At 40.7% G+C, this 27,011-nt stretch overlaps 2 protein-coding genes across 2 annotated transcripts in view; one reads left to right on the top strand and one right to left on the bottom strand.

Moving 5' to 3' along the window:
* Window positions 1-1,643: 1,643 nt before the first annotated feature.
* Window positions 1,644-8,604, top strand: tnnt2a (troponin T type 2a (cardiac)). Its single transcript, XM_056384268.1, has 11 exons — window positions 1,644-2,022; window positions 3,346-3,381; window positions 3,672-3,696; window positions 4,363-4,426; window positions 5,047-5,163; window positions 5,270-5,347; window positions 5,436-5,546; window positions 5,627-5,736; window positions 5,922-6,012; window positions 6,113-6,153; window positions 8,351-8,604. Exons 1-11 carry the CDS (start codon window positions 1,857-1,859, stop codon window positions 8,382-8,384), a joined length of 873 nt encoding a protein of 290 aa, XP_056240243.1. The 5' UTR covers window positions 1,644-1,856; the 3' UTR covers window positions 8,385-8,604.
* A 1,554-nt stretch (window positions 8,605-10,158) lies between these two features.
* LOC130174427 (plakophilin-1) overlaps window positions 10,159-27,011 on the bottom strand; it is a 17,319-nt gene continuing 466 nt past the window's right edge. The window contains exons 1-15 of the mRNA XM_056384237.1: window position 27,011; window positions 23,352-23,473; window positions 19,751-19,930; window positions 19,415-19,611; window positions 19,150-19,291; window positions 18,663-18,870; window positions 17,641-17,809; window positions 16,794-16,911; window positions 15,060-15,227; window positions 14,776-14,952; window positions 14,273-14,426; window positions 13,975-14,161; window positions 13,054-13,138; window positions 12,250-12,353; window positions 10,159-12,103 (exon numbers count right to left, since the gene is read on the bottom strand). The exon at window position 27,011 is cut by the window's right edge and continues 466 nt beyond it. Of these exons, the coding sequence (XP_056240212.1) occupies window positions 12,285-12,353; window positions 13,054-13,138; window positions 13,975-14,161; window positions 14,273-14,426; window positions 14,776-14,952; window positions 15,060-15,227; window positions 16,794-16,911; window positions 17,641-17,809; window positions 18,663-18,870; window positions 19,150-19,291; window positions 19,415-19,611; window positions 19,751-19,930; window positions 23,352-23,473; window position 27,011 (1,977 nt within the window). The 3' untranslated portion in view covers window positions 10,159-12,103; window positions 12,250-12,284. The remainder of the gene's footprint in view (window positions 12,104-12,249; window positions 12,354-13,053; window positions 13,139-13,974; window positions 14,162-14,272; window positions 14,427-14,775; window positions 14,953-15,059; window positions 15,228-16,793; window positions 16,912-17,640; window positions 17,810-18,662; window positions 18,871-19,149; window positions 19,292-19,414; window positions 19,612-19,750; window positions 19,931-23,351; window positions 23,474-27,010) is intronic.

Consider the following 27,011-nt stretch of genomic DNA (forward strand, 5'->3'; position numbering starts at 1 on the left):
AATGAGCAACGTAAAGCTCTACAAAATTAAAGGGTGTCTGCTTTTTTCTTTTCCTAATGTCTGAGGCTTATCGCAGTGCAACACAAAGTGTGTTCCCTGTTGAGTCAAAGATTGCAGTGGCTACATTTTTCTTGGAAAACCTGCAGAATGTAAAAAAAAAAAAAAGTTATTTGTTCAGGGTATTGAAGGTAATTTCCCGCTTCCTTTCTGCTTCTTTTGTTTGTAATTACCTCTATCATTAGTGGCATTATAGCAAAAGTAGCTGTGTGTGTTAACATGAGTTACTATAAACCACATTTGTCAGTTTGTGATTACATTTGTTAATTCCTTCTGTGTGTGTGTGTATCTCCCTGGCTGCCTGATTCAGAAGAGGAGGCTGAAGGTATGGAACCTGTTAACTTCACAGTACAGCTTTAGCGCTGGTGTAAATGAAGCTCTGTGTCATCCACAAATGGTTTTTTATCATTGTTCTATAACATCAAAATGCCATTTACCAGAGCAACAGATGGCGTGGCAGACGAGGTTTGTCCCGACTGTCAGGCTGCTTGTGGTTAAACTACGATAGTTATGGCTGACATTCCTGAATGATTGTTTAAATTAGTCATGCTTTATCTCCCCAAACTTTCAAAGAAGTTTGTTTGCTTATTATTCCTTTCTTCGTGTGTGTCTGAATGCTGCTGGCTGCTCTGCTAGCTGGCTGGCTGAACTAACAAGACCTGTGCTTTGCTCAGCAGAGGAGCAGGAGGTACAGGAGGAGGTGGAGGAGCAGGAGGAGGAGGAGGAGGAGGAGGAGGCAGAGGAAGGTACTGCTTGAGCTTTGGGCTGAAAATATTTGCTGGAAATACTCCATAGACAGCAATTGTCCGGATGATTTTGGTGAAATTTTTTCCCCTTCAAACAGTGACAATCTAGTGTGATGACACACTAACTGGTCATAAAGATTGTGGTTCAAAATTCAATTTGAAGAATAAATAAAATGTTCTTGCAGACTATTCTGGGTTCTAATACCCAAGTATTAATGAGAAATAATACTTAATAATATCCAATTAACATTTGGCAAGCAATGTCACACCAAGGTGATTTGTGTCAATGGGGGACAAAATAGATAAATAAATGCTTAAATAACCAATTAAATAACAAATGAACACATAAAGAAATATATTTCTACCATATATATATTTACATATATACAGACACTGAAATACAGACATAACTATAAGGAAATATCTAGAAATAGCAAATGTAAACATGCAAATGTAGAGAAATACATTTAATGTGTTTATTTATTTTAATAAAGTCAGTTTTTGTCCTTCATAGCTACAACTATCACTGATCAGACTTTTCTGGATTGGCATTGAAAGCTATCAAAGTCAGTCTCTGTTTTGCTGTCAGTAATGGAGATATTTTGGAAAGTTTCACCTGACTGGATCATATATTTGGGATAGTTCTGCTCTCTCTCTGCTCATGAACTCATGGGTGCAATTTTGTTTTTAAATTCCCTATCACATGAGCTTGAAGACCTCAAGTCAGGGGCTGAGAGAGTTTGGCGGCATCGCAAATACACACACATGCACAAACACACACCACTTCACCAGCTCTTGAGTGTTCTCTGCTTTAAATACCAGAGGAGGGTAGCTCATTCTGTACTGATCACGTGGTCCCTCTCTGCAAGGTGTTTTTAACATAGTGCTTGGACAAACCAAGAGTCGATAGACCACAGAGTCCATGCATCCATCAACCAAACTAACACAATGTGGATACACCTCCAAAAATCTTAAAAACAGTAATGAGGGGAAAAAGAGAGAGGGAAGAAAAACAGCATATAATTAGCTTTGGCACAGCTCGTGAAAAATTACATGATTGATGATGAAGAGCGATCGTTTGAGTGTGGCAGTGTGTCAACATCACACCCTGTGAGTGTCGAGATAATGTCAGTACTTGCTGTAAAACTTCCTTCTCTTCCAGAGGCCGTGCAGGAAGAAGACACAACTGCTGCAGAGGAGGAGCCCAGTGAAGAACAAGGTGAGCGGTTTTACGATGTAAAACACCGTTGCCAGGTTGTTTTTGAGCACAGATATTTGGTCAAGTGTCATTAACCTGTCAGCATTTACTCAGGGAGACAATCTCCAAGTGTGGTGTTATGTGTTGACAACAGGGTAATGATGATTAATTTACTCTGTCAGTAAGCATGAGACAGACGGGCGGGAAATGATATGCTATCTCAGTCACACTTCGCTTTGGTATGTGACAGTGTGCAGTTCTAAAGTCTCACTGTCTCTGTCTTAGTCACACCATACGCTGACTCAGGATCAGAGCAAGGCGTTTCTCTCCCTTTTCTTGTTTCTTCACCTGAAACTGCACGGATGATCATTCTCATTCATGATTCATTCTCATCTATGCTTTCAATCTCCAAACGCCCAATGACACACGTGAGCTCTCAGCTGATGTGTCACAAACAATAGGCAGGAGAAAGTGACTTTTTCGCCAGAGTGGTTTGTGAATACAGTGTTTCTACGGCCGGTTCGGTTTAAAGCCAACCCTCTAGTGTTGTTCAAGGGGTGGCAATCTGGGTCGGTCCGCCACTTTGGTCCAGACTGAAATATCTCAATTACTACCTGATGGATTACCATCAAATGTTGTACCCAGGTCCCCAGATGTTTTATCTGACTGATTTTGGAGATCCCTTGACTTTTCCTTTAGCTCCACAGAATTTCAAATTATCGAAAATACCTGCAAACCTACCTGCATTCCCATCAACCTCAGCTGTAATTTATGTTTTGTGCGAATCAGCAAACGTTAGCATGCTGACACCCACACCTGTTAAGCGTGTTAACATTGCCATTGTATGCATGTTAGTATACTGACATCAGCACTGAGCTCAAAGCAGCACTCTGCCTAAGTATAGCCCCACACAGGTGCTAGCTGTAGCCTAGCTCGTTCAAATAAAAAACACCACTTAGAATCCTGCTGCTGTAAAAAGTACTGCCAAAGTTTTATGGCTTTTGTTGTTTGTTGAGTATCATTCAGAGGTCATAGATGCCATACCTTCTTTGCGGCATAATGCCTATTATTAAGACATGTTTGTCTAGATCAACGCTCACCTCTCAAGGGTGCTATTAATGATAAACGACGCATGCAACACTTCAATTTTGACACACCCCAAGACAGACAAGGTAACAGTACATAATTCTTCCAGTGATCTGTTTTGGTCTGTCTTCTTCTTTTCATGCACACCGACATAACTTTGTCTGTTGGCAGTAAATCACTACAGTTTACTCTACTTTACTCTTTTGAAACACAGTAACAAACACGTAAAAGCTGTTAAGCATTCTGTTTTGGTTTCAGATGGAGAAGGGGAAGAAGAGGATGGAGAAGGAGAAGGTAATACTGATACTGCATTGAAATGAATGCCCGCACATTATGAATCTGTTTTTCTTGGATCAGAATGAAACACAGATCAACTTTCAGCTCAACTAAAATTTCAGCCGTTATAAGCAGGTATCACTGAATCCATTGTCATAACTTGCTGGCATTTCCTTGTAGGATTATTATGAGATATGAGTGTGTGTGTGTGTGTGTGTGTGTGTGTGTGTGTGTGTGTGTGTGTGTGTGTTGTCTGGACAAGCTCATCTCCATCTTCTCTTTCTATTTTTCTTCTTCTTTCTCCACAGAGGAGGAAGCCAAACCAAAATTCAAGTGAGTAACACTCATGGACATGTACATACACATTTATTCGTACAGGACTTTTCTAGAAAGCAAAAATTTATTGTAGAACTAATTCTAGTGTTTTGGGGAAATGATTTGTTCCTTTTTGCAGCGCGTTAGATGAGAAGCTCGATACCACTCTCATGTATGTTCGGTAATCTGCAGGTTACCGTCAGCAGACATTTAGCTTAGTTTAGCACAAAGACTGAAAATGGGGAAAACGCTCCTTATAACTTCAGAACTCGTCTGAGTATCATTACTTTTTTGAGTTTGCTTCAGTATCATAGTAATCCATTGATAATTATTTTCATATTTCCTGTGCAGATATGAGAGTGGCCCAAATCATTTCACATCACCCCGACACTAAATTCTCACGCCTAACGAAAAATGTAGACCCAACCCTTGTGTCAAACAACGTATAGATATATAGCATCATGTACATCTGCCTCTGAGCTTCATGTACATTTACAGGCAAAGACATGCATACATAGACTGAAGGGACATTTTTTTGCAATGTTGAACCTACTAATTATAATCATTATCATTTGACATCCACAGTGACAGTGACTGATGATTTTTTTCCTTTTTTAATCACATTTTTTTCTTACTCTACCCTTTAACTCACTGTACTCTCTGTTTTGTTTTTTTAAACTCTAGGCCATTTATCATGCCAAACCTCATTCCACCTAAGATCCCAGATGGAGAGAAGGTGGATTTTGATGTGAGTGACAAACCGAGATGAGAACAGAGGATTGCCTGTTTACTTACAGTACATACTGTGCATAGGTTTCTGCCTAACAATATATCATATCATTTTAAACATCACCAGATGTTAGGCTGGGATACTGTATGTCAATATTAAACATGTTCTTGAGTTCGTATTTGAAGTTGAAACTAGAACTACTGCCTCGCGCTTGTATGCTTGTCTGTTTCAGACTACATCAGATACATGTTTATCCAGAGTCACATAATACATTAACCATTTGTTTGAAATTTGCCATAATTGATGTGTGAAGTCTTTAGTAATGGCTAAATAGTGTTATGTGAGGTCACACTGACCTTTGACCTTTCAGCCACCAAAATCTAATCAGTTCGTTCTCGAGTCCAAAGTATTTGAGTATTTGTGCCAAAGTTCTGTCAAGGCGTTACTGAGATATCGTGTTCATGAGAATGGGACAGATGTACATACATATGGACGGACAACCCGAAAACAATACGCCTTCGGCTCTGGCTGTCGCCGGTGCGGAAGCATAAAAAAAGACCAATAACAAATATGCGTATCTTGTCTTTTTGTAAAGTGGAAATGCATGAAACACAGACATCATATCCCCGTTTCTGTAGGACATACATCGTAAAAGGATGGAGAAGGACCTGATGGAGCTTCAGACTTTGATTGAAGTTCACTTTGAAAGCAGGAAGAAAGAAGAAGAGGAGCTCATTCATCTCAAGGAGAGGATTGTGAGTGCCAAATAGCATGTCTAATCTACTGTTAACCTATTCACACACTCATAAAGATTAAGATTTGTTTCAAGTTCTGTTAAAAATGGGATCATTTGTTGTGCAGGAGAAGCGTCGTTCTGAGCGTGCAGAGCAGCAAAGAATCCGCAGCGAGAGAGAGAAAGAGAGACAGAAGCGTCTTGAGGTAGAGTCCCGGTCCAGCTGCTATAATATAATCTACACAGCTGCCTTTATTTCACTTCTGCTTCCTCTCTCAATCCATGTTTATGTAGGAGGAGAGAGCCCGTAAGGAGGAAGAGGAGGCCAAGAGGAGAGCAGAGGACGATGCAAAGAAGAAGAAAACCCTGACCAGCCTCCACTTTGGAGGGTACATGCAGAAGTTGGTGAGCAACTGGAGGGTTTATTTGCAGGGTTTTTAAAGAGGTTAAAGATGTAGACTTGATGCATGAATTATTTCCCACAGACAGAGAAACGGAGCGGTAAGAGGCAGACTGAGAGAGAGAAGAAGAAGAAGATCCTGAGTGAAAGACGCAAATCTCTGGACATTGAGAACATGAACCAGGATAAACTCAAGTAGGTGGAGAAATATCATGTTATTATACCACACACAAAAACATTTTTTTAAGTAAGGGACACTCTTTGTGTGAAGATAAAAATCACACTTTATTAATCCCAAAGGGAAATTAGAGATACACATGTGGTGATGAAAATAATCCCTCTACATAAAAAACGCAATGTAATTTTCCCTCGTCCCTCAGGGACAAAGCTAATGAGCTGTGGGAGTGGATGTACGAGCTGGAGGCAGAGAAGTTTGAACTGCAGTACCAGTTCTCCAGGCAGAAATATGAGGTGTGTGTGCGGGCAAATATACACAACAAATATCTTTGAAGACACACGATCTGATGATCGGCGTCATTAGAGTAATATTTGCATATTTCCTTTGTTCCAGATTAATGTGCTGAGGAATCGTGTCAGCGATCATCAGAAAACGTGAGAATGAAGTTTGAATCAGAAGTTTTTTTCTCCCTCCCTCTCTAACGCCACACACATTTTTCTCACAGATGCACCACCCACATGGATGCCTGCTCACAGAACATGTACATGGTCTAACTAATTGACTAATTGCAGGACCCTTGATAGGAATTGAATCGCCCAGCAGAAGGCGAATCAGCTCCTTACCCATGGTGTTGCTATCAACACTTTGTTCCTGTGCAGAATGTGTCAGTCTGTGTGGCCTGGCTCACAAAACCATTATTTCCACCTGTCAAGTGAAATGGCCTCAGTAAAAGACAAGGGCTCCCAGCTTGGGTGCTGCAGTGGGAGGAGCATTTTACCCCAAGCCATACAATACAACCCCTACAAACACAACATGGGCCTAGAACAATACACACACACCAAAAGCTGCAGCAGTAACAACAGCAGCCAGCTCTATAAGAGAGGACTCAGTAAACAATAACAGCTCACAATAATAGCATAACATTACAATACACATATCTAAAAGCCCATTGTGCATGGCACACAAGAACATATGCCATGAACATGCCCACATTTTTTCAATAAAGTTACATCAGTGTGATGTTAAAGGTAATTGACAGCTAAATATTAAACTGCTCATCGGCAGCTTAAACCAAATAACTTACCTTGAGCTGCAGGCAATATGCTCCAGTAATTATAATAATCCACCTGTGGCCATCAGGACGGCCTGGGTCCAGATCCCCGGGGGAGGTGAAGGGGCACTAAAATCAGCCGGTATCCCTCCGCTGCCTCTTAAAAGATTTTTTCGCCACGTAATGACGCACCTTCCATTTAGCAAACCAAGGTGGTCTAAATGCAAGGCTTAAAGTTTTTTTTCTCCAAACGTCTGGCCGGAAAATTGAAGCCGGGTGGCTGGAGAGGCTGGTCATGTTATCTGGTGATATTTATTCACATATCCCACTTCCTGTGCTCCAATTCCCGTTCGCAGATTCGTCATTTTCAGCTCAGCTGGTCTACCTGTGTGTCTGTAAAGCGCGCCGAGATAAAACTAAGCATAACCAGTTCATGTCAATGAACTGGTTATCTGTGTCAGTAATACCAGACTATCCGTGTCATTGTATATCCGTGTCAGTAATACCAGACTTAAAGGCCTTAATACAAATACTTAAATGAAAGCCCGCAACAGGATTCGAACTGCGGCGCTACAGGAATATAATCATTAATTAATCATTTATCGCAGTACGCCACCAGTGTGTCCTGCAAGCTCTGTATCTTACACATATACATCTTGTTTACTGTGTCACACATTTTAATGCATTTTAAAGTTTAGATGACACATCCATGTTAACTGATGACAGTCATGACACAGGCAGACGCTGCCAAAGCAAGCCACTAAAGAACAAGAAGTGCCCATTACAATGCACATACCGAACACATGGCAAATAACTATTATTATAGTCTTTAGTTATATATTTAGTTAGTAATCACTTCAGTTCTAGCTCCCGCGGCCATGCCTTTAAGGTTAGGCTAATGAACCAGGCTTGTATTTTTGCCTGAAGTCAAACTGACAAATTTTGCACAAATGTCCCTCAGAGTTTCAGGCACAGGCCTGCTTTTCAAAGGTTTAAGTAAACTTGCATGGCTAGTTGAGAAAAACCAGTAATTATGGCTTAAAATTCAAGTTCTAACAATACAGAATACATGTAATACAGTCACAAATAAGCTGTAAAGAAACTATAACTGATTACAACATGCAACTGCATGAGTCCTTTTTCATATGGTTGTGTTGAGGGAATACCATCAGGTGCTTTCACAGTGCATCCTTTGAGCACTCATCTTTAATTGAAAGGCATTTTGAAGCCAGGCAAGCACCCCACCCTGTCTCCTCCCTGTCACGGCCCAGCTCTCCTCTCCTCAAAAGCTCATGATCCCCCCCCCCTCCAGGCACTGTTACTTCAGCTGGGTGAGCTGGCTGAATACCTGGGTGTGGCAGCGAGGCAGGCAGGTCATCTGTCACACCTGTTGCAGACACACTAAAGGAGCTCTGCAGCAGCTGTGTATGTCTCTCGCCGTGCGCTGCTTGCTTTGTTATTTTTGGAATGGATTGTAGAGGATTCTGCAACCTGAAAATGTCAGCTTTCTCATTGCTTTTTGTGGTGAAACAAGTAAGCCTGATGTCTGCCTCATGTGACCCTTATTTTATTTTCAACAGATCAAAGAGGAGCAAGAGAGGCCTAAGGAAATAGATGCTGAAATGCTGAGTGAGCAGTGTCACCATCAGCCCTGTCCTGCAGCCATTGCGTCAAACCCTAGTCCCACCCATCTCCCTAAACCACCACCTGCAGTACAGATTATAGCCAGTTATCCAGCTTCTTCTCACTCTTTTATTCCTCTTTTTTCCTCCCCATCCTTTGAATGATTAGATATTCTGTATTTAATGGTGTAAATAAAACCATCTCAGTTTGATCACTTGCTTCTTACTCTGTCAGGCCTTTTAGTGCAGGTGCATGTGTTCGTTTACTGAGTGAAATCAATCTGAAGTACAGTCAAGACGTGAATGCAGACAGCCTAAAGCCAAGACAGGAAGAGACATCGTCCTGCTCATAGACAGGCTCTGACACGACTGTGACTGATGTGATGCTCCTTGGGCCAACGCCCAGACCTCCTCCTAACACGCACCCACATGCACATATACATATACACACACGCAGAGGTCTGAAAGAGGATGAATCATTTCTCGTAATCCAGGTGGGAAAACCCTCATTATGAAAAAAGATATCCCTCTTCCAACTTCTATTGTATCAAAAAACTCATCTCAAAGTGAATTTATGTGACAACATCTTTGGTTCTGATCAGACACGCATATACAGAAAATGAAATACCAGTTAAGTCGCTCGTGTGGATGGGATGTGACGGTAAATATGCTGGAAAGGTTACAACTTGTAATGAAACAAGAATTCCATTCAGCGGTTTTATATGATTGATGAATTTGTTGTGAGACTTTTTCCAACATATGAACATATCTCAGTTGATTAGGCACACTATAATTAAAGATGCACACAAACCTGGTCATAGGGTGGAGTTGCTGTAGCTCTTGTCAGTATTCTACCACTCAGGGGAGGGAGAAGTTGTAAATCCAATATATCCTAAATTAATCTAAATTAAACACAGACTATTTCTGCTTCAAAGTGATTTGCATTAATGAAAGAATACAAATGTATTAGCGTTCTCTAGAATAGTATGAGGCACTGGGGATTTCCTTGTTTTTGCATTGTGGTTTATTTCTTGGAGACAGTGATTAGTGAGCTAGTGAACTGTGTCTGCTGTTTGTCTCGCTACGTTTCATCACCTGTCAAACAACTTAAACAGAACAGATTGATTTGGTTGTGTTGCGTTGATGATAAACAGACGATGTGAAGAAACAAAAAGCTGATGATTCTATCACCGAATAACAAACGTGTTTGTCCAGGAAAGTGATCAACTATAGCTGAGAGGATCAGGATAAAAATAGGGTAAAAATACAAATTTAAAAACATAAATCATGCAGAACGCAACACTTTCAGTATGTTGTGTATAACTGAAACTAATGATTAATGTACTTTCGTGTGAAGAGAGTGCAAGCTGTGAAAAGCACATAAAAAAAAATCGGCCTTTGGGATTTAAATCTCACCAAACCTGCTTGAGTCAGACCCTCAAACATGATTTAGAAAATGGAGCCGCGAGGCTTGTCATTTTGTTTTCATAGCTTTTTTCTTAGTCAGATAACGGCATGCACACACAAACACCGCAGAAACCCTGCTGATTAGTTCAAGAAGTTTACGAAAAATGATGAACACAGATTCCAGTATCTTCCCACATGGCTCGTACTGCGTTAATGTCAAATATGCACATAGTATGAACTTTCTGTTAGCACACTGAATTACTTTAGTTGCTTGTTGAAGAAAAGACCACAACGTACATGCATATGTTATTTATTTTACAAATAGACTGAGTGACAGGGAATGCTCCTAATTATTCATCATTTCTCCACAAATACATTCAAAGCAATACTGACATCAGTCTTTCCCGAGGCAAATGAACCTCTGCATGACTGTGTGTCTCAAGCATAAAAAGAGTCCCGCGCAGCGCACTGTGGGACTGTGGGGAATCCCCACAGTTGCCAACTCTCTCATCTCTCGGCGCTTTAGCACTTTGCAATGCTGGGTTTTCAAAAATGTAAAAATGTAATGTATGTAAGTAGCTTCTACCCTGAGACTATCATAAAGATCTTAGACGAGGGCACAGCCTGTTGAATTGGATCAAAGACCACTTATAAGAGTCTCAGTGTGCAGCCAGCAGCTAACACTGACCGTGTGGCTATGTCATCTGTCAAAGAATTTCAAATGTGACTCATAGGGTTTTCTACACATAGCTAATCAAGCTGAAAAGCTGTTACATGTCATGAATTAAACTCCAATTCCTTAGTTTATGCAAGAAAACAAACAATGTGAAACAAGTGAAAAAAACAAACACTACACAACTGAATCTGTAAATTTCAATAGGTACGTTAATACAAAGCAATGTAATAGAACAAGGCGCTTAGTACTCCACTTTAAAGAAACAGTTTGGCATTTTGAGAAATACGTTTATTATTACTGTTTCTTGCAGAGATTTAGATGAGAAAATTGATACCGAATGAGAAGCTACATCAGCACGTGCTTAGCTTAGCACAAAGACTGGAAAAACGAGGAAACAGCTCGCCTGCCTCTGACCAAAGGCAACGCACTTGTTTGTTTAAGCTGCACAAAAAACTGAATCTCTGTAAAACCACAAAGTGTTCTTTTGACACTTTGCTTTTTGTACGGATAAGACAAACATAACATGTTAGTTAGCAAGCTCTGCAGTTGCTGGTAGGTGGATTTTATTACCTTTGGACAGAGCCAGGCTAGCTGTTCCCCCCTGTTTCCAGTCTTTGTGCTAAGCTAAGCTAACCAGCTGCTCGCTGTAGCTTCATATTTACTGTGCAGACATGAGAGCGGTATCGATCTTCTCATCTTACTCCAGGCAGGAAAGCAAAATAGTGCTGTGTTTCTCAAAATGTCAGACCATTCATTTAACTATTGAGGCGCTAGCTGCTATGCTCATTTTTAATGAAACAGACAAACAGAATGAATGAACAAAAAAATTCAATAAACTGCATTAAACGTTAAAAATGTAGCATTTCTTTGCTTTTGTATGGAAACCTTGCAAATCCAAGTGCTTAGTCTTTATTGAAGTGAGTGCTTGCTCAGTCTTTTACATACTGTTGGCACATTCACCATACTAAACCATATTCAACCTATTCCAAAAAAAAAAAAAAGAAAATTAAAAAGAAACCCATTACAAACCAAAAAAACAAACAAACTGATTTTTAAAAATGTTGTTATTTTTTTTTACTTAATACCCACAGAGCACACTCTTTGGATGTACAAGATTTCATCGCATAGCAACAGTTTGTTTTGTTTTTTGTTTTTTTTTTACCATTTTTCTTATTACTTTCATTTTCAGTTGATAAGTCCTCAAGGCCACAATAGATATTTTATTTTGTAGCCTGTAGACGGACACATTTGATAGAGATGCCATTCCTAAATCTGAATAATCACTGCATGTTTTCAGTAACATTTCACTGCAGATAACATTGTCTGGTGTATTGTGGCTCACAAGCTGCAAGAAGTGGGTTCCAGCATACGCACACTTAACCTACCATAAACACACTCACCCATTTATATACAAAGACAGAAGCATATCCAATTTAAATACATACAACACCGCAGAATTACAAGGAAATCTTTCTTTTCTCTATTGTATGTACAATATTCTGTATGATTGACTCAAAATGATAGGATATTTCTGCAAGGCCATTATTTGAAGGATTTTACCCTCCGTGTTGCAAGGGTGTGGCCACCACAGTGTCTAAACATGCTGGTTTCCATCTGCAAGTACACACCTGATCACATGGAGGAAAAGAGGAAGAGAGAACAGAGAAAAAAAAAACTTTTTAATCCCTTTGATAAAAATTCTGCTCATTCTGGCCCCATTGAGCCTTTAAATCCTAAATACATGCAACTACAAGCATCCAGAAACCAATCCTACCTCTAAGGCTGCGTGGTGCCACTTGTCCGTCGCACTCAATCGATCATTTGCTTGTACTGTGCTGTGGTGTTGTCATTGACAAAAAGTGACTTGGCCAATCCCAGCTGTGGAGCAAAAAGTTTTAAGAAAAGTTGAAGAAAATAAGTGAAAGGTGTCACACAGCTGCAAGCGCACGCACACACACACACACACACACACACACATACAATGCAACCCTGCACTGACTGTGAGAGGAAGAGTCCTGAGCTCGGAGGAGCCTTGGGTGAATTATGGCAGTGTGAAAACCAGTGTTTTCCCTCTCTTCCCAGCTCTGCTTCTGTTCATAACATCTATAAGCATTGTTACTTCTCATAAGATAAGCATACTCGCTCATACTCATACACTCATACATTCATTTGAAGGAAATGTTTCATGTATTCTGTCTATGCTCCACCCTGCCCACCTCTGACTCTCACTGTTTTGACCTCCTCTCTTTATCTCTCTTCAAATTTCCACGTCTTACTCCTCCCGTAATAGACAGCGAGCACATAAAAACCAGTCTGCTAGGATTCCAGTGTGACTGTTCCTGTGTTCACTGAACTCTTGGGTGTGGCAGAAGGGAAGGGAAAGTGTGTGAGCCAGAGGAGTAATAATAAACACCCGCCCATTTCAGCTGGGCCCTCCCGCTGCTCGTACAAGGCAGCGAGCATGTGCTCGGCTTTAACATGACACACAAGCACAATAGGTTTGTGGAGTGACTGCCTTAGTATGTATTAAGTTTTGTACCCATAAGTCAATCATACATTTCACCTCTGTGTAATTTACCTTTTTCGCAGCGCCTTGCAAATTCTTCTCGTTCCATAAGTTGTAGAGCAGCAATGCGGCTGCTTTGCTGCTTTTGGGGAAAGATCTGGGACAGAAGGGCAGAGGACATTAGGAAAGGGCACAAGTAAGCAGCACGAGATGAGACAGAAGGAAAACAAGAACAGATAGAAAAAAAGAAAGGACTGACATCAAAAAAAGCAATTCAGACATTTAAGATATCACCCGCACTGCTGGTATTTTAGTGCCTTTGAACACAAAAGTGGACTGAGAGATTGTGTTTGTGCTAAAATAAACTTTCCACAATAGCTGCAATTGCAGGGGTGAGTGTAGATTAGATTACCTGTATATTCAATATAAAAAGAGAAGAATTCCATTGTTCCAGATCTTTATTTGTGAAGATTTTGAAGCTGTTTACAGCTTCAGCGGTCTCTTGCCGTGGCGCCAGTTTTCGTTTTCGTTTTGAGATATGGGTCTCTGAGATCTCCACAGTCATATAAACACAGTGGAGGTAAGTGTAATTCTGTTTTTTAATGTTAAGAGCAGTGAAAAGATCCAACAGCAACATATCTTTTCAGATTTAATTTTGCTTCTTCCTCGCTTTTAACTATTGACGGTCACTTTATCCAGAGTAGAAGAAGATTGTTTGTGGGAAGAGGACTCGCTGTTGATATTTTAAATGTTTGTTTTTGTTCGTTCTGCATGATGTTAGAGGAAAAATCTAAGACAGATCTCAAAACATGAGCAGTTAACACCCAAAACTATCTGCGTGCAAAAATACCACAAGAGAAATGAATCAATGCAAGATCATTTCAAAATCATAGGCAGTTCAAAATGTTTACATATGTCAGGGAAAAGCATTTAAGTTTGTCACAGCTACGAAAGCCAAATCTCCCACACAGAGATGAGTAACTGAAAACTCACCCATTCTCACTGAGGTCAGCCAGCGATGTCACCAGTTCATTATTAATGACCTTCTTGCTGACCTCGGTGTCCGCCATCATCAGAGTCCGTACTGTGCTGCAAGCTGCCGCTATAGTGTCATCGCTTTTCCCCATTTCCCGGGGGCCAGAGGAGAGGAGACCTGTGAGCTCAGGCAGAATCTGCTTTGCTGCAGAGAAGACGAGGGAAACAGTAAGTCAGATATATGTAGATTAAAACTACATCCATGCAGCTGCAACAGAGGTGACGGGCGCTATCAACATCTCATGCTTCTCCTCACCCATGGAGGTCTGCACACTGCTGGTCCGAGACATGTTATTCAGCAGGGACATGGCGGTCTTCTGCAGGCCAGAGTTCTGTGACTTTAACAGAGGGGTCATGTGCAGCAGAGCACCAAATTTCTGAACCAGGATCTGGCTCATGGCTGAGGACCCCTGCAACAAACAAAAACAGCGCAACACACAAAGGACAGAGGGAGGAAAAGACATCAGCTGTAGCAGTCCATATTTATCCTGTATTCACATTGTGAAATCCAGTTGAGCTGACTTTGCAATTATCTGACAACTCATGCCTCCCACTTTCCCTTTTTCAAAGTTCTTTTCTTTCTCTAATTACCTCTCTGAATCCGCAGAGACAAACCTCCACCCTTTCCCACAAAACAAGTTTGTTCATCTTGTGAATAGCGCCGTTGTACCAGTAATCCTACCACCGCTCGGTTTCTGTTAATTTACTCCTCTCCTAAATCAACCTGAGATAATCCCGAGTGTCCATTTTTGCACTCACCGGTCCTTTGTTGGCAGTGAGGTTCTGCAGGGCACCACAGCAAGCCTCCAGGGTGGCGTCTTTCTTGGACGAGCCCAGCAGAGACAGGTAGGTCTGCATGGCTTTGGGATGGCACAACCACTTTTGACCTGATGGGGCACTGTCCTCAAGCACTGCCCGATCCATGTCAAACATATACTGAAGAGGGAGGAAGACAGGAAGAATGGAAGTGGTGCTTGGATTAAAGGGCCTGCTATGATTCAGCCAACAAACACAGATGGGGGTGTGTCATGGCTGACGCCCACCTGCTTTTGAGCCTTGCTGCTCTTGGGGCTGAAGCATCCAACTGTGGGGCTTTTCCTACCCCCAGACTCGTCGTCTGTCTGACGGTAGTAGTTGCTGAAGCACCCAGGGGCCTCCGACTCCAGTTGGTAGGTCAAGTTATGGAGGATGCATGCACAGTTCTCCACAGACTAGAGGAGACGACAGGAGCAGTTATTAACGACGCTGTTAATCTTTTCATCGCCATTTTCACTAATAGTTCAACAGCACAGATGATCTGGTTTCTGACTTACCTGCCACACTTATGCAAATGTGTGTGTTTGAAGAGAAATAAGAGCAAATGCAAAGATTTGAAAAATCATAAGAAAAAAAATAAAAAATAAAATGACACACCACCCACTTCTCATTGTCTGCCACTATCATGATAAAGGAAGACTCCATATGTGGTTATTTGTCCTATGTTTGGAGGAAGGGGAAGGAAAAATATAAACTCTGCGTGTCACCAAATCCCCACAACAGAGGCAGTGAGTAGAATATAATCATACCAATGAACAAAAATACATTAGAGTAACACCCAGGTTGGAATTTCCCTTTCATAGATCCAATTGATTAGGCAAACAGCCGACAGGTTCAGCTAGTATGTTCATTTAACAGGAAATGGATTAATTGCTCTGGACATACAGCAGAAACATTAACTTGACCAAAATGAATGAGATTAATTGAGGTAGGTTTAGTTAATGAGATAAAATGATCCTTAATCAAGAAGCCAGTGAAACACAATGACGCATACACAGTAAATGTGACTGAAGCCATTTTAGCATCAACAAGCACAAAGCGAACAGTTAGAGTTCACTACCAGAAGCTGATCACAGTCACAGGGCCGACCAATAAGCAAAATATATTCTCTCTCTGTCTCTCACAGACAACACGAAGCCATACAACACCAGTCATACTCTACTGCGTCATTAAAAGAAGCCTCTGTAAACAGCGCCAGCACAGACGTGGAATCAAGCACAGATCCACACCCAAAACTTCCACAGATGAGTGGGTACGCATCCAAGCAAACTAAGTCCGCACACATGCTGGTATTTACCTGCTTATCCATGTGTAGTGTGTCTATGGACGTGCAGAGTGTGGGAGCATGTCAGTGTGCATAGGTGACGTGTGTGTATTTGTATTTGTAGTGTATGTGTGTGTACATGTGCTTATAGAGATACTTAGCATCTGGGCTGAACGCATGCTGTGAGAGACACACGAGACATGATTTACAGAAACTATGAGTAAACTAGTTTTAGTCAGCATGCTCGAATCCAAACACAGCTGTTCTCTGCTCCGCTCACACATCCACAACTCAGGGTTAGAGGGACAATGTGGACAAAAACAACGACGCAGGGAGCCAGAAAACCCAAAGTGTGGAATAATAAACAAACATTTGTATCAAAAAACTCTATGAACTGATTAATCATTCTGTAAAATATCTAAAAATAGTGAAAACAAATACCTGTCACAATCTCCTTTAGCCCACTAACTTGATCATCAAAATAGCTGCTGAATGACTTATCGATTCACCGATTCATTGTTTGAACTCTATCTGACATTGTGTGTCATTACTGATAGCAGTGATGATGATGATGATGACGATGATGATGATGATGATGATGGTGGTATACAGGGGTATGGAGGTAAAATAGATAACATCAGAAAAACATTTCAAGTTAACTGAAGATGATGCTGCAGCAGTGGGTTCAGAGGTGTACCTTATCATCAGGGTTTTCCTCTGCCACACACGACTGAACGTAACTCATGAGGGAGTCGATGAGGCCAGGGCAGTCTCTCATTGCTTGCCTCTCCCTCTTCTTGGCACAGCTCAGGTTCCTACACACATCGTTCAGTCATTCATTTTATTTCATTTCAACTGCATGTGCCTCAACAGGCAAATTTGCACCGTCCGTCACACCCTGTAAGCAAACTTGATCATGTTGATCAGGCAATGTGGGGCGCAGGATTTTTACCTTGCCAGTATTCAGTAGGTGCAATTGTAACTTTTGTTTAACACGCACTAATATTATATGTGTATTAAACGCACGTGGTCCTTCAGTTTAGGTGTTTAGCATCAGAAAGACATAAACGACTTTTACAGGTGCTGGATCAGAAGACTCAAACTGAAGGCAGAAACCAAACAAAAGAGCTGCTCACTGCACTGAGAGGCTCCAATGCGTTTTTCTTTATCTTACATTTTACATTGATTAATTTACCAGTGTTTAACTGATGAATCATTTCATCTGTAAAACGATTGAAAAATGTCCATCAGTGTTCCTGGTGATGTCTGCAAATGTCTTGTTTTGTCCGACCAAGATCACAAGTTCACCTTGGAGAAGCTTTGCTTAAAAAAATGATTACGCAAATGGTTGCTGATTACTTTTCTGGCAAACGACTAGTTGAATAATCTTTCAGTTAGTTGAATGTCATCGACATTATACAGAAGAATGTTGCTCTATCTAATAAAATGTATTGGGGATTATCAGTATAGATTGTGGGTCTTGAATATCACCCATCTAAAAAGGCTAGAGACTGGCGACACTGATCCTAATGAAATGTTCTCACCGCAGGCACCCTGTGGCACTGTAGAAGACGTCAGGGTGTATGTTGTTGTTGGTGCTGCTGTCTGACCAGCCGGTGAATGGCACCACCACATTCTCAGTCAGAGCAGGCAGCGCTGTCACTGTGAGTTCTTCCTTCAGCTCATCGCTGGAGGACAGGTTCCACAGCAGGCCTACAATATTGCAAGAAGATTTCAATTCATCAATCATTTCATCCATGCATCATGTAGTTTCCTTTGGTGTTTGAGTATTTTCCTAAAAAGATGTTGTGACTAACTGACTTTTCCTTCAAGACTGTTTTATTAAATTTATGAAATACTGGACAAAATGGTTTTTGCACATGATTATGGATATGCTACAGTACGGGAGAATATTAGTGCTAGGCTTTTCTTAGTCCTTACATACACTATGTGGTTTATTCAACCCCCATTTTTCAATGTTCTCACTGGAATCATTATTAGGACTACTTGATTTATTCTTCCTTCTCTAATAGTAAATGCAACAATTGAAATACTGTTGAAGACTGTAAGGAACTCTAGTAAACTTGAAATGTGCTTATTTTAACACCCTACTTCCCTTTATTATTGTCTTTTTCTTTCTATTTCATTTTACTCTACTTTATTTTTCTCTTTTTTAAAGTGTATAGGACTTGAATTGATGAACAGGTAAATCTGGGTAAAGAGGTTTGTGTATACTTGTTTTCCATGTGAAAATTGGGAATGCAACCCTTAAGATAATGTAAACCAACCTGTTTTGTGTACACCCTTATCTATTGCCCCTGGTGACCTGATCTGTTCTGTTATTTTCTCTGATGTATGTAATTTGCAATCTTTACTAAAAACAATCTGAATAAATAAAAAAAAGCATAATGTTGTGAAGCTCATGTTGTTGCTCAGTGTATGTGACATTTTTTCTGTAGGTTTTAGGGATAGGGAATATGTTTGATATTCTAACCCAGGATTAAAACCCCACCATGTCTCATTTTCACCCAACATTTTGAGGTCCCGTCTCAATGAAATGTCCTACCTGTGATTTGTTTCTGAGTATCAGTAGAATCGGTCTCCTTTAGGAGCTGCAGGGCCTTAGCTATACCACCACAGTGTTGAACCTCCAGCTTGTTGTTCTTGTCCTTAAACACCAGGTTCCTCAGAGCCCCGGCAGAAGCCTGGCTCACCGCTGGGTTGGGGCTCCGCAGCAAGGTCACCAGAGCGGGGATACCCTCCAGTTGGAAAACCTACGACACAGAGACGTGGAGGGAAATGGGTGAGGAGACTTTACAGGCGTGGCATTATATCGACAGCAGTGTAAATTACAAACAAAATTATCAGCCAAGCACAATGATAAACGCTTTCTCCTCCCTTTTCCTCAAGGCAGTTTACACAAAGGTCCTCACAGAGCGCTCCCCTGCTTGTATGTATCGCACAAATGCGGTGTGAAAACAAGACCGCAGTGCATGTGTGCAAGTCTCCACTAGAAGCTTTAACAGTAAGTTTAAATGTACGTGCGCTCAGACCTCCTGTTTGGCACGCTCCTCATTGAAGGTGGTGTGTTGGATGAAGGTGGCCCCAAACTGCTGGAATTTCTCCTCAGGGTGAGACAGGTACTCTACAGCCTCCTTTAGGGTCACGTCTGACACGTTTATCCCACTGTTCACCCTAGAGAAGAAGAAATCAGACACTTAATTAATCACCAGTTCAGTAAACAGCAATGGATCGAATTTAGTTTGGGAAAATGTTTCTGATACGAAAATGAGCGTCTAGGGAGCCAGGTGAACTCACGCTGTCTGCTGAAGCGCTTTCTTAGTTATTTTGATGGTTCCCATCTTGCCCTCAGTGTGGGACTGGGCAGAGGGCGGCCGGACGATGCGTGTCTGGCTGTTGGTCATCTGAGTGCCGTTGGTCAAGGAGTAGGTGCTGTTTCTATTGACTCGAGTCTGGACGGCGTGCTGGCTATGGAATGACTGCCCCTTGGCTCTCTAAACAAAAAGCAGTTTACGATGCTCATTTGGTCCTGCGGGCTACTTGCGATTTTTTTGGTTTACACACATTTTGCATAATATGTTTAGGTATTTCAGTGGCAATTCAGGTTAGAGGAGAGTAAGAATCAGTGATCACCATGACAGCTGCAGGGGCAGGAGAAAATGGAGGAGCCAAGGTGGGGTCACTGCGACTGGGTTTCAGCCCATTGGGACTCTTCGGCCAGTTGGAGCCTTGGATTTGCTGCTCCCATGTGCCCGACGCGGTGAAAGGTCCCACGGTTTTAGTGGACAGAGTGCGACTCCTCTGAGTGTTTATCTAAAAAGAAAGAAAGAAAGCGTGGCATCTTGAGATTTACTTCCATAAAACATTTCATCCAGGGCTCTCCAGAGGATGATTGGTTTTTAAAACGGCAGGGCTTACACAGCACTTTATCTAGGTTAGTTTGAAAAATACACACATGACTGTACACAACTGTAGCTTAGCTGTAGCCTGAAAACACTGTATAACCTGAAGTCTTCCCTGTAGCAACAGCCAGGGTCAGAAAAAAAAAAGGAAAGTGAGTAACCCACTTTCTACAAGAGGAGTTTTCAAAGACATCTCCCTGTTAACCAAGACAGAGGAATTTGACCTGGCACAAAGCCTGCATACCTCTTTTCCTCCCTTCTCACTTTATGTCGAGGGCAGCAGAATGCATTAAACGATCACACAAACCAAGGTAACGCAATATCTGTCATTGGAGACTGACTCATTGAAGCTGTGTGCATTGTAAGAATGCTGGCGCAGTCGAGCAGTTTCTCACAGAGGGGCTTTGTGTGTAAGTCAGACACAGCACTCATTAACGTTCACAATCCTGGTGTCACTAAACTACTTAATCTCCTGTAATTATGCACTGTTATTTTATCTGTTTACTTTAATTTTTTGAATTGTTTGGCTTTGTGTGTGTGTGTGTGTGTGTGTGTGTGTGAGAGAGTGAGAGAGAGAGAGAGAGAGAGAGAGAGAGAGAGAGAGAGAAAGAGAGTCTTTACAAAACACACTACTCAAGCTTTGCCGCACAATAACCAAGAAAGCAACTTGGCACCGCTGGAGCTTGAGCACAATGACAGAACATGTCTTGTCACTGTTTTAGGGATTAGTCATTCTTGCAATTAAAAGTTTGTCTCTGTTGGTTTGCTTGAAAAATTACAGTGTGAAATGTGACATTTCTGGAAGAGAAAAAACATTCCCACTGTTCTTTGAGCACATTGAACGTTAGTAAGGAGGAAGTGGTGTGCACCAGTGAGACAATGAAAGGAAAAAAAACGTCCCTTTCCCCTCATCCAGAAATCACGAACATCAAAGTTTACCAACTCGCGAGAATTTTCTCACAGTTAATCAATGCAGCTGACATGTTGACATTTTGATTTGCGGAATTTATCAGGAAGGGGATAGCCACTAAACTGCCTCGTTCTCTCTCTGTCTACCAACTCTCTTTCCTGTTTCAAAGTGGACTGGTTGCTCAGTTACCATCTGTGCACCAGCCCTGTTACTTAGCAGCGAAAGCATGACGGAGGAGAGATCTGTCAACAATATGTTTGATAAGAACTGACAGCGTGTTTACTCTACAGGCGCTGCAAGTTCCCTTCATTTGGGTACAGACTGAGACTCAGCCACCGGGACCTTTAATACATGTGCAAATTCTGCTGAGCAAATAGAAGCAGCACAGAGAAGCAGGATGACGTTTCTGTCTGATAACATACATTTAGATAAAAATACTAAAATATACTAACGACAATGATGCAGAAAATGTAACTGAGATTATGATTGATGATTATTGAGCTAATGGTGAAGCAATAGGTAGAAGGCACACTGACAGCACATGGCAACCATTATTAAAGGTAAAACAAACAAAACATCAACTCATCAAATATGGAGCTTTTTGTTTCGATTTATGATCAAGCAATGTCAGCAACTAAAAACTGCAGCACTGCAAAAATATGATTAGATTGCTTGCAGTTACTGTCATTATTCTGCCTGGAAAACCTGGAACTTCACGTCCACAAAAGCAAGCAGAAATCTTCTGATGACACTAACTAACAGACAGAAACTGAATTGGCTGATTTGTGGTCACTAGCTCTGCAATGCCACTCACGTATTAATTTTTGCCCATGGAATTTAGATAAGGTGACAGAATCAACATGCACATAATAAAAACAGGAGGTGACAGATGCGCATACAGTGTGGTGTGGTGATAAAGAACCTTCATCAGCAAGAACATATCACCACACTCCCTAGACATGCCTCAACTCACTGTCAGTAGATCAGGTCAGGCTAACCCACAGCCACACACACACATATACACACATACACACACACACGCACGCACACACACAAAAACACACTGATGAAGTCAACATTAATCCTGTGTGGAATTTGGATTAGTCCAGGGCTACAAATGAGCTGAACTCTCTCTGACTCTTAGTGAGAAGACTGAAATTAAGAATGACACTCAAAAACAATATCTGTCCATTCCCCAAAAATGAAGAAGTTGCATGCACACCTGGTTGCTAGATACAAAAGCATGCTGTGTTAACTGTTCATTATATTCACACAGTCGCACTACTACACACACACACACACACACACACACACACACACAGACACACACACACAAAATCCACACTTGCATCTATGCACAAAGACAACACTTTAATAAAATCAAACCAATTGAAAATGGATTCAGGGTAATTGTTAGTTTTCTAGAGCAAGGATCATAAGAGGTGAAGACACATTGATAACTTACTGGTTTTAGGGGGGTCTGAGTCGTGGCAAAGAGAGCCAGGGGAGCCAGGGGAGCCAGGGGAGCCATGCAAGCAACATTTCGGTATAATGTTTTACTGAACAATGTCATAAATCACCCGTGGGCTTAGAGGTGGGTATGGACAGTAGGGACATCTCCCTCACAGTGTAAAGGTGTTGCTGAAGTGTCTCTACCAAGATATTTACCCATCTCAAACCGTCTTGCCATTTTAACTCCCCTCTGTGTTACCAGTAAGATCTATGCAGCAACTATGAGTTGCCAGCTTTGAGCGTTTTTGTGACAGAGAGTGAAAGACGTGGGATATGGGGGATACTCGACTATGATCTGGCAACCATCGACTTCAAGCCGCATTAGGCATTGTTGACCAGCGGCAGCAGCAGTAGCGGAGTAGTTGTCAATCCAAAATGGTCAGTATTTAAACTTAAAAGGTTTCAAATGTCACAGAATTGAAAACGTCTTCGGTTCACTGGACAAAATGAATATCAATTGATATTATATATTATTTTTTGTTAGTGCGAGGTATCATTTTATTTTGAGTCTTGCCAACAGTTAGATGAGAAAATGGATACCTCTCTAGTCTAGCTGGAGCCAAAAGCCAGTTAGCTTAGCTTAGCATGAAGACTGGCAACCGGGGGGAAACAGCTCGCCTGGCTCTGTCCAGAGATAACAAAATCTGCCTACCAGCTCCTGTTAACCTGATGCACCAGGTGGTACAACCTGTCATTTTTACACTTTGGTCTTTGTATGCATTGAACAAACAAGCCATAACGTGTTCATTGGTGAGCCTTTATAGGAACTGACAGGCAGACTTTGTTGTCTTTCCATGTATTTATTGTAAGATTTGGTCCTGTAATGCAGAGTCTGTGAACGGGAGAAGGGTTTATGCTCGCATTATCGCTACAATAATGAATGGCGCTCTTACAAGAAAGAAACAATTACCGTTTTGTTGAAGCCCGATGACATAGTGGAGCTGGTGCGGCTGAAGGTGCCATTTGCTTTGGACGGGGCAAACTTGAACGATCCAAAATCGACGTATGATGTCAAATTCTGCGGTATCGGGCCTGTTGACAGAGAAGACGTGTGAGACAAAGAAAGAAAATGCAAGACTGACAGGCTGACAGAAAGAAATATATAAAACAAAGCTATTGAAACACACCTATTTTTCATCAATGCCAAGGAGGATAATAGCGTGCATTGAGGATCAAGCTGGCAAGACAACATGAGGGTTTGTGCTGGCTTTATGTGGGCAACAGGTTTCCATCACACTGATATTTGTTCGGATTAAAAATGTGTTTTCACTTTTGCTATTCGTTATTATGAGATGTAAATTATTATGTTTGTAAAATATCCATCCACATGTTCATGGGGATTTATGCTTCCCAGAGACTTGCAGCGGTGTGGCCTGTGCCCTTTAAAAAAATTTTATTATTCATTTATTATTATATATAGAACTCTCACAACCCAAATTCATCAAGTACAGACACATCAGACTGGCTCAGGTGTGTACCACTGGATAAACAGTCTGCTTCCCTGGTTTATGTTGGACAAAGTCATTTCATTATTTTATCTTAAGGTGTGCTTTCTTTATCACATCCTGCCTTTTATTTCTGGCTTACATCTACTCTGGTTTAGTCTTTTATCTTTGTTTTTTTTATCCTCTTTTGTGTTTCCTCGTTGCAAATGTATGCGACTCACTGACCATCAGTTCCTGTTCTTAATGCTTTTATTGTGTAGAGCTCTTTGTGTTACATTGTATAAAAAGTGCTACACAAATTAAGTCTGGTTGATTGAAATCAAGTTTAAAATGGATTTAAAAACAAATTAAATTTTCAAATTGTCAAAATTGTCAAATAAATTGTATTAGATTAATTTCAAATATTTGATACCTAAATTAAAAATCTGGAAATCAATGAAACCTACATTTAAAATAAAAAGGGAAATGAATATCCACAGTTACATTTAAGAGGTATTTAGGAAGGAAAATTAAAACGTGGATTTGTATCATTATTTGCAATTTGATTAACTCATTTAATTATTTTTTCATTTGCTAATGCTGTACATTTAATTTGGTGGCCTTGTCTATGCAAAAAATTTGGTTATTTTTTTTTACAGTTGCTGATTGATACAGTTTAATTGGATTGATTTACTGATGGATTTTTTTTAATTTCTCAAGTATTTGATCAAATACATGTATATTGTCAGATTAAAAATCAATGATTGAATCGGTTAGTAATTTGAGCTTTTAGTGGATAGCATCATTCAATTGTAAAATCATTTTGCTCTATGACTATTTTCACAGCTTAGAGGACCTTATACCTTAGACCTTTACACACATATTACAGGCTTTAAAATCAATATACATGTCTGCCAATCCTTAAGTCAGACAGAGAGATAGACATGACATCATGTCAGTCACGTTGTGTGTGTGCTTAAGAAAATCCACCGTTTACCTGGGAGCATGTTTTAGCACCTATAACCTGTCTGTTGTGTTGGATGATTCATGTGAATGTGAAGCTCATTGCTGTTCTATGCCAAAAGTAAGGCTGACACTTCACCATTACAGGATTACCGCAGTCAAAACTATGGAATTATCATCAGCGTGAACATATGTGAACTGTGCAGGAAAGGAAAAAGTCTTCCAAGGCGGCCTTAAAAGGGTCAGTTCACCTAGATCATGAAAAAAAGCCAGTGTTTTTTCTCTTGGCTTTCTGTGCAGTCAAGCAGATTGTTTCAATTTTATATGCTGAGATTTTCAGAAATCTGCCTCTGAATCTTCTGCTGCCACTCAAATAAATGCAACAGCAGCATGTCTTTCCGAGAACCAGATACTGGGGATAATTTACAGACTAGTTTTTGTAGAGTCGATTTCTGTGACAGAAAGTAGTTTCATCTTGCACACTGAAGAAGGCAAAGCTGAATCATATGTGCATTTCCCTCCCTTGTGCTAAACAGAAACTGAGAGAATAAAGCTAAAAGAGCATTCTGATTGATTCGGATGAACAAACTCTTCTTGAAGGCCAACTTGATGGACTTTTGACCATGCACGCAACCCCCCTCTACTTTTGTTTTTAGCTGAGCATAATGACTTTTTCCCTCTACCTTCAACTCTTTGAGCTCTGCACAGAAAGCGTGGTTTGATAGCACAATATATTGAACAATGCACTCGAGATAAGAGAGACAATATGCCTTTTGTAACTTGCTTGGCCCGACAGAACAGATAGGAATAAAATAGGAGGAAAATCCACGGTGGCGATTTTAGTTGGTGTCCAGCTAATGTCCGAGTTTATCATCTTTGTTGCGACAACATTGTATGTAAAACAGCAGTGTTTGAACAATATAATTTAACATTACTGTGTGCGTCACATAAACTGGGAATAAAGTTCCAATGACCATGTTTTATTTATATTAAAGCTTACAGTAGCTGGATAACCTGAGGGGTGTGTGCAGCTCTAACCTTGTGGCTGTGTTACTTATTATTCAGTGTTTGTTTACTTCTTTGTGGTTCCTTGTCATTTGCCCTGGGCATATTATTCCAAGCCAGGTGTTAAGATTAATTTTAGAAGCTTTGCGTTTTCTTTAGTGCAATCAATTTGTCTGAAATGGTGTTTATATAACAAAAGACAGAATGACAAATATGGACATAAAGGGACAAACCAATTTCAGTTTTCACTGTAAATAGTTCATTTTGAAGCTATTTATTGTTTTGAAGTGAAGTATTTACTCTTCAGTTTAAAGTTAAGTACTTCTTTACTTGGTTGTTACCTGGTTTGCCTCGACGTCACTTATAAGGACTACGGTACATTTTGCTAAAAGTTGCAGTCATTAGATGAAGGTCAGTTTTAAACACGCCAGAGGTGTCCTTATCATGTGTGCCACAAATTTCACAATCACTTCAAACAATGACAGTGTCAGTGAGACCGTAAAACATAATACAGATAGCCTCCTTTGCAAATTACTACAGTAACAAAGGCTACTGATATGTTTACCTGTTGCCCCATAAAAAACACGCACTGCATTGCAACTCAAGTGGAGGAGGAGCTGCGCACATTTCACGATAAAAAATATTTGGTTTCTCAGTTTTGGTGGATCTTTATAATGCCTCTTGCAGTATTGCCAAATAACAGAGTTGTTTCGAAAGACTTCAACGTAATTTTCAAAATGTGTGCGTACGTGCGTGAGTGTATGTGGGCTGCATTCCTCTCTCACAGGGAGAAACAGCTCAGACTCGCAACGGATTACCAAGATGTTTCTCAATGCTGACGCTGAAGCTCACACTAACACAACTCACAGTGATGTTCACCAGCAGCCAGAGATTACATTTTACATCGGTGGTATGACTAAAGTCTATTTGACAAACCTACACAAAAATCTAATATTTAGTCTGGTTATTCTCCCACATTAAGAAAAAACAGCATCCTGTTTGATGGATGCAAAGACCACCTCTGGATAAGTTTGGTAACTCGTGGAGTTCACAGGAAACACTAGTTACATAATAGTGTTACAACTGATAGTTAAAAGTAATTAGCTATATGAATCTTAAGCCAAAAAATGCGGTATTATTCTTAACAGTGTGAGGTTTTAAAGTTTCTTTTCCTTACT

Source organism: Seriola aureovittata, chromosome 9 (genome assembly GCF_021018895.1).
Source record: "Seriola aureovittata isolate HTS-2021-v1 ecotype China chromosome 9, ASM2101889v1, whole genome shotgun sequence".
NCBI lineage: Eukaryota > Metazoa > Chordata > Actinopteri > Carangiformes > Carangidae > Seriola > Seriola aureovittata.

Excerpts from the sequence above, each read along its gene's own strand:
- tnnt2a (XM_056384268.1), top strand. The coding sequence starts at position 1,857 with ATGATTGATGATGAAGAGCGATCGTTTGAGTGTGGCAGTGTGTCAACA. Across the intron at positions 5,547-5,626 it reads GAGGGTACATGCAGAAGTTG|ACAGAGAAACGGAGCGGTAA; the intron begins GTGAGCAACTGG and ends TATTTCCCACAG. Across the intron at positions 6,013-6,112 it reads TCTCCAGGCAGAAATATGAG|ATTAATGTGCTGAGGAATCG; the intron begins GTGTGTGTGCGG and ends CCTTTGTTCCAG.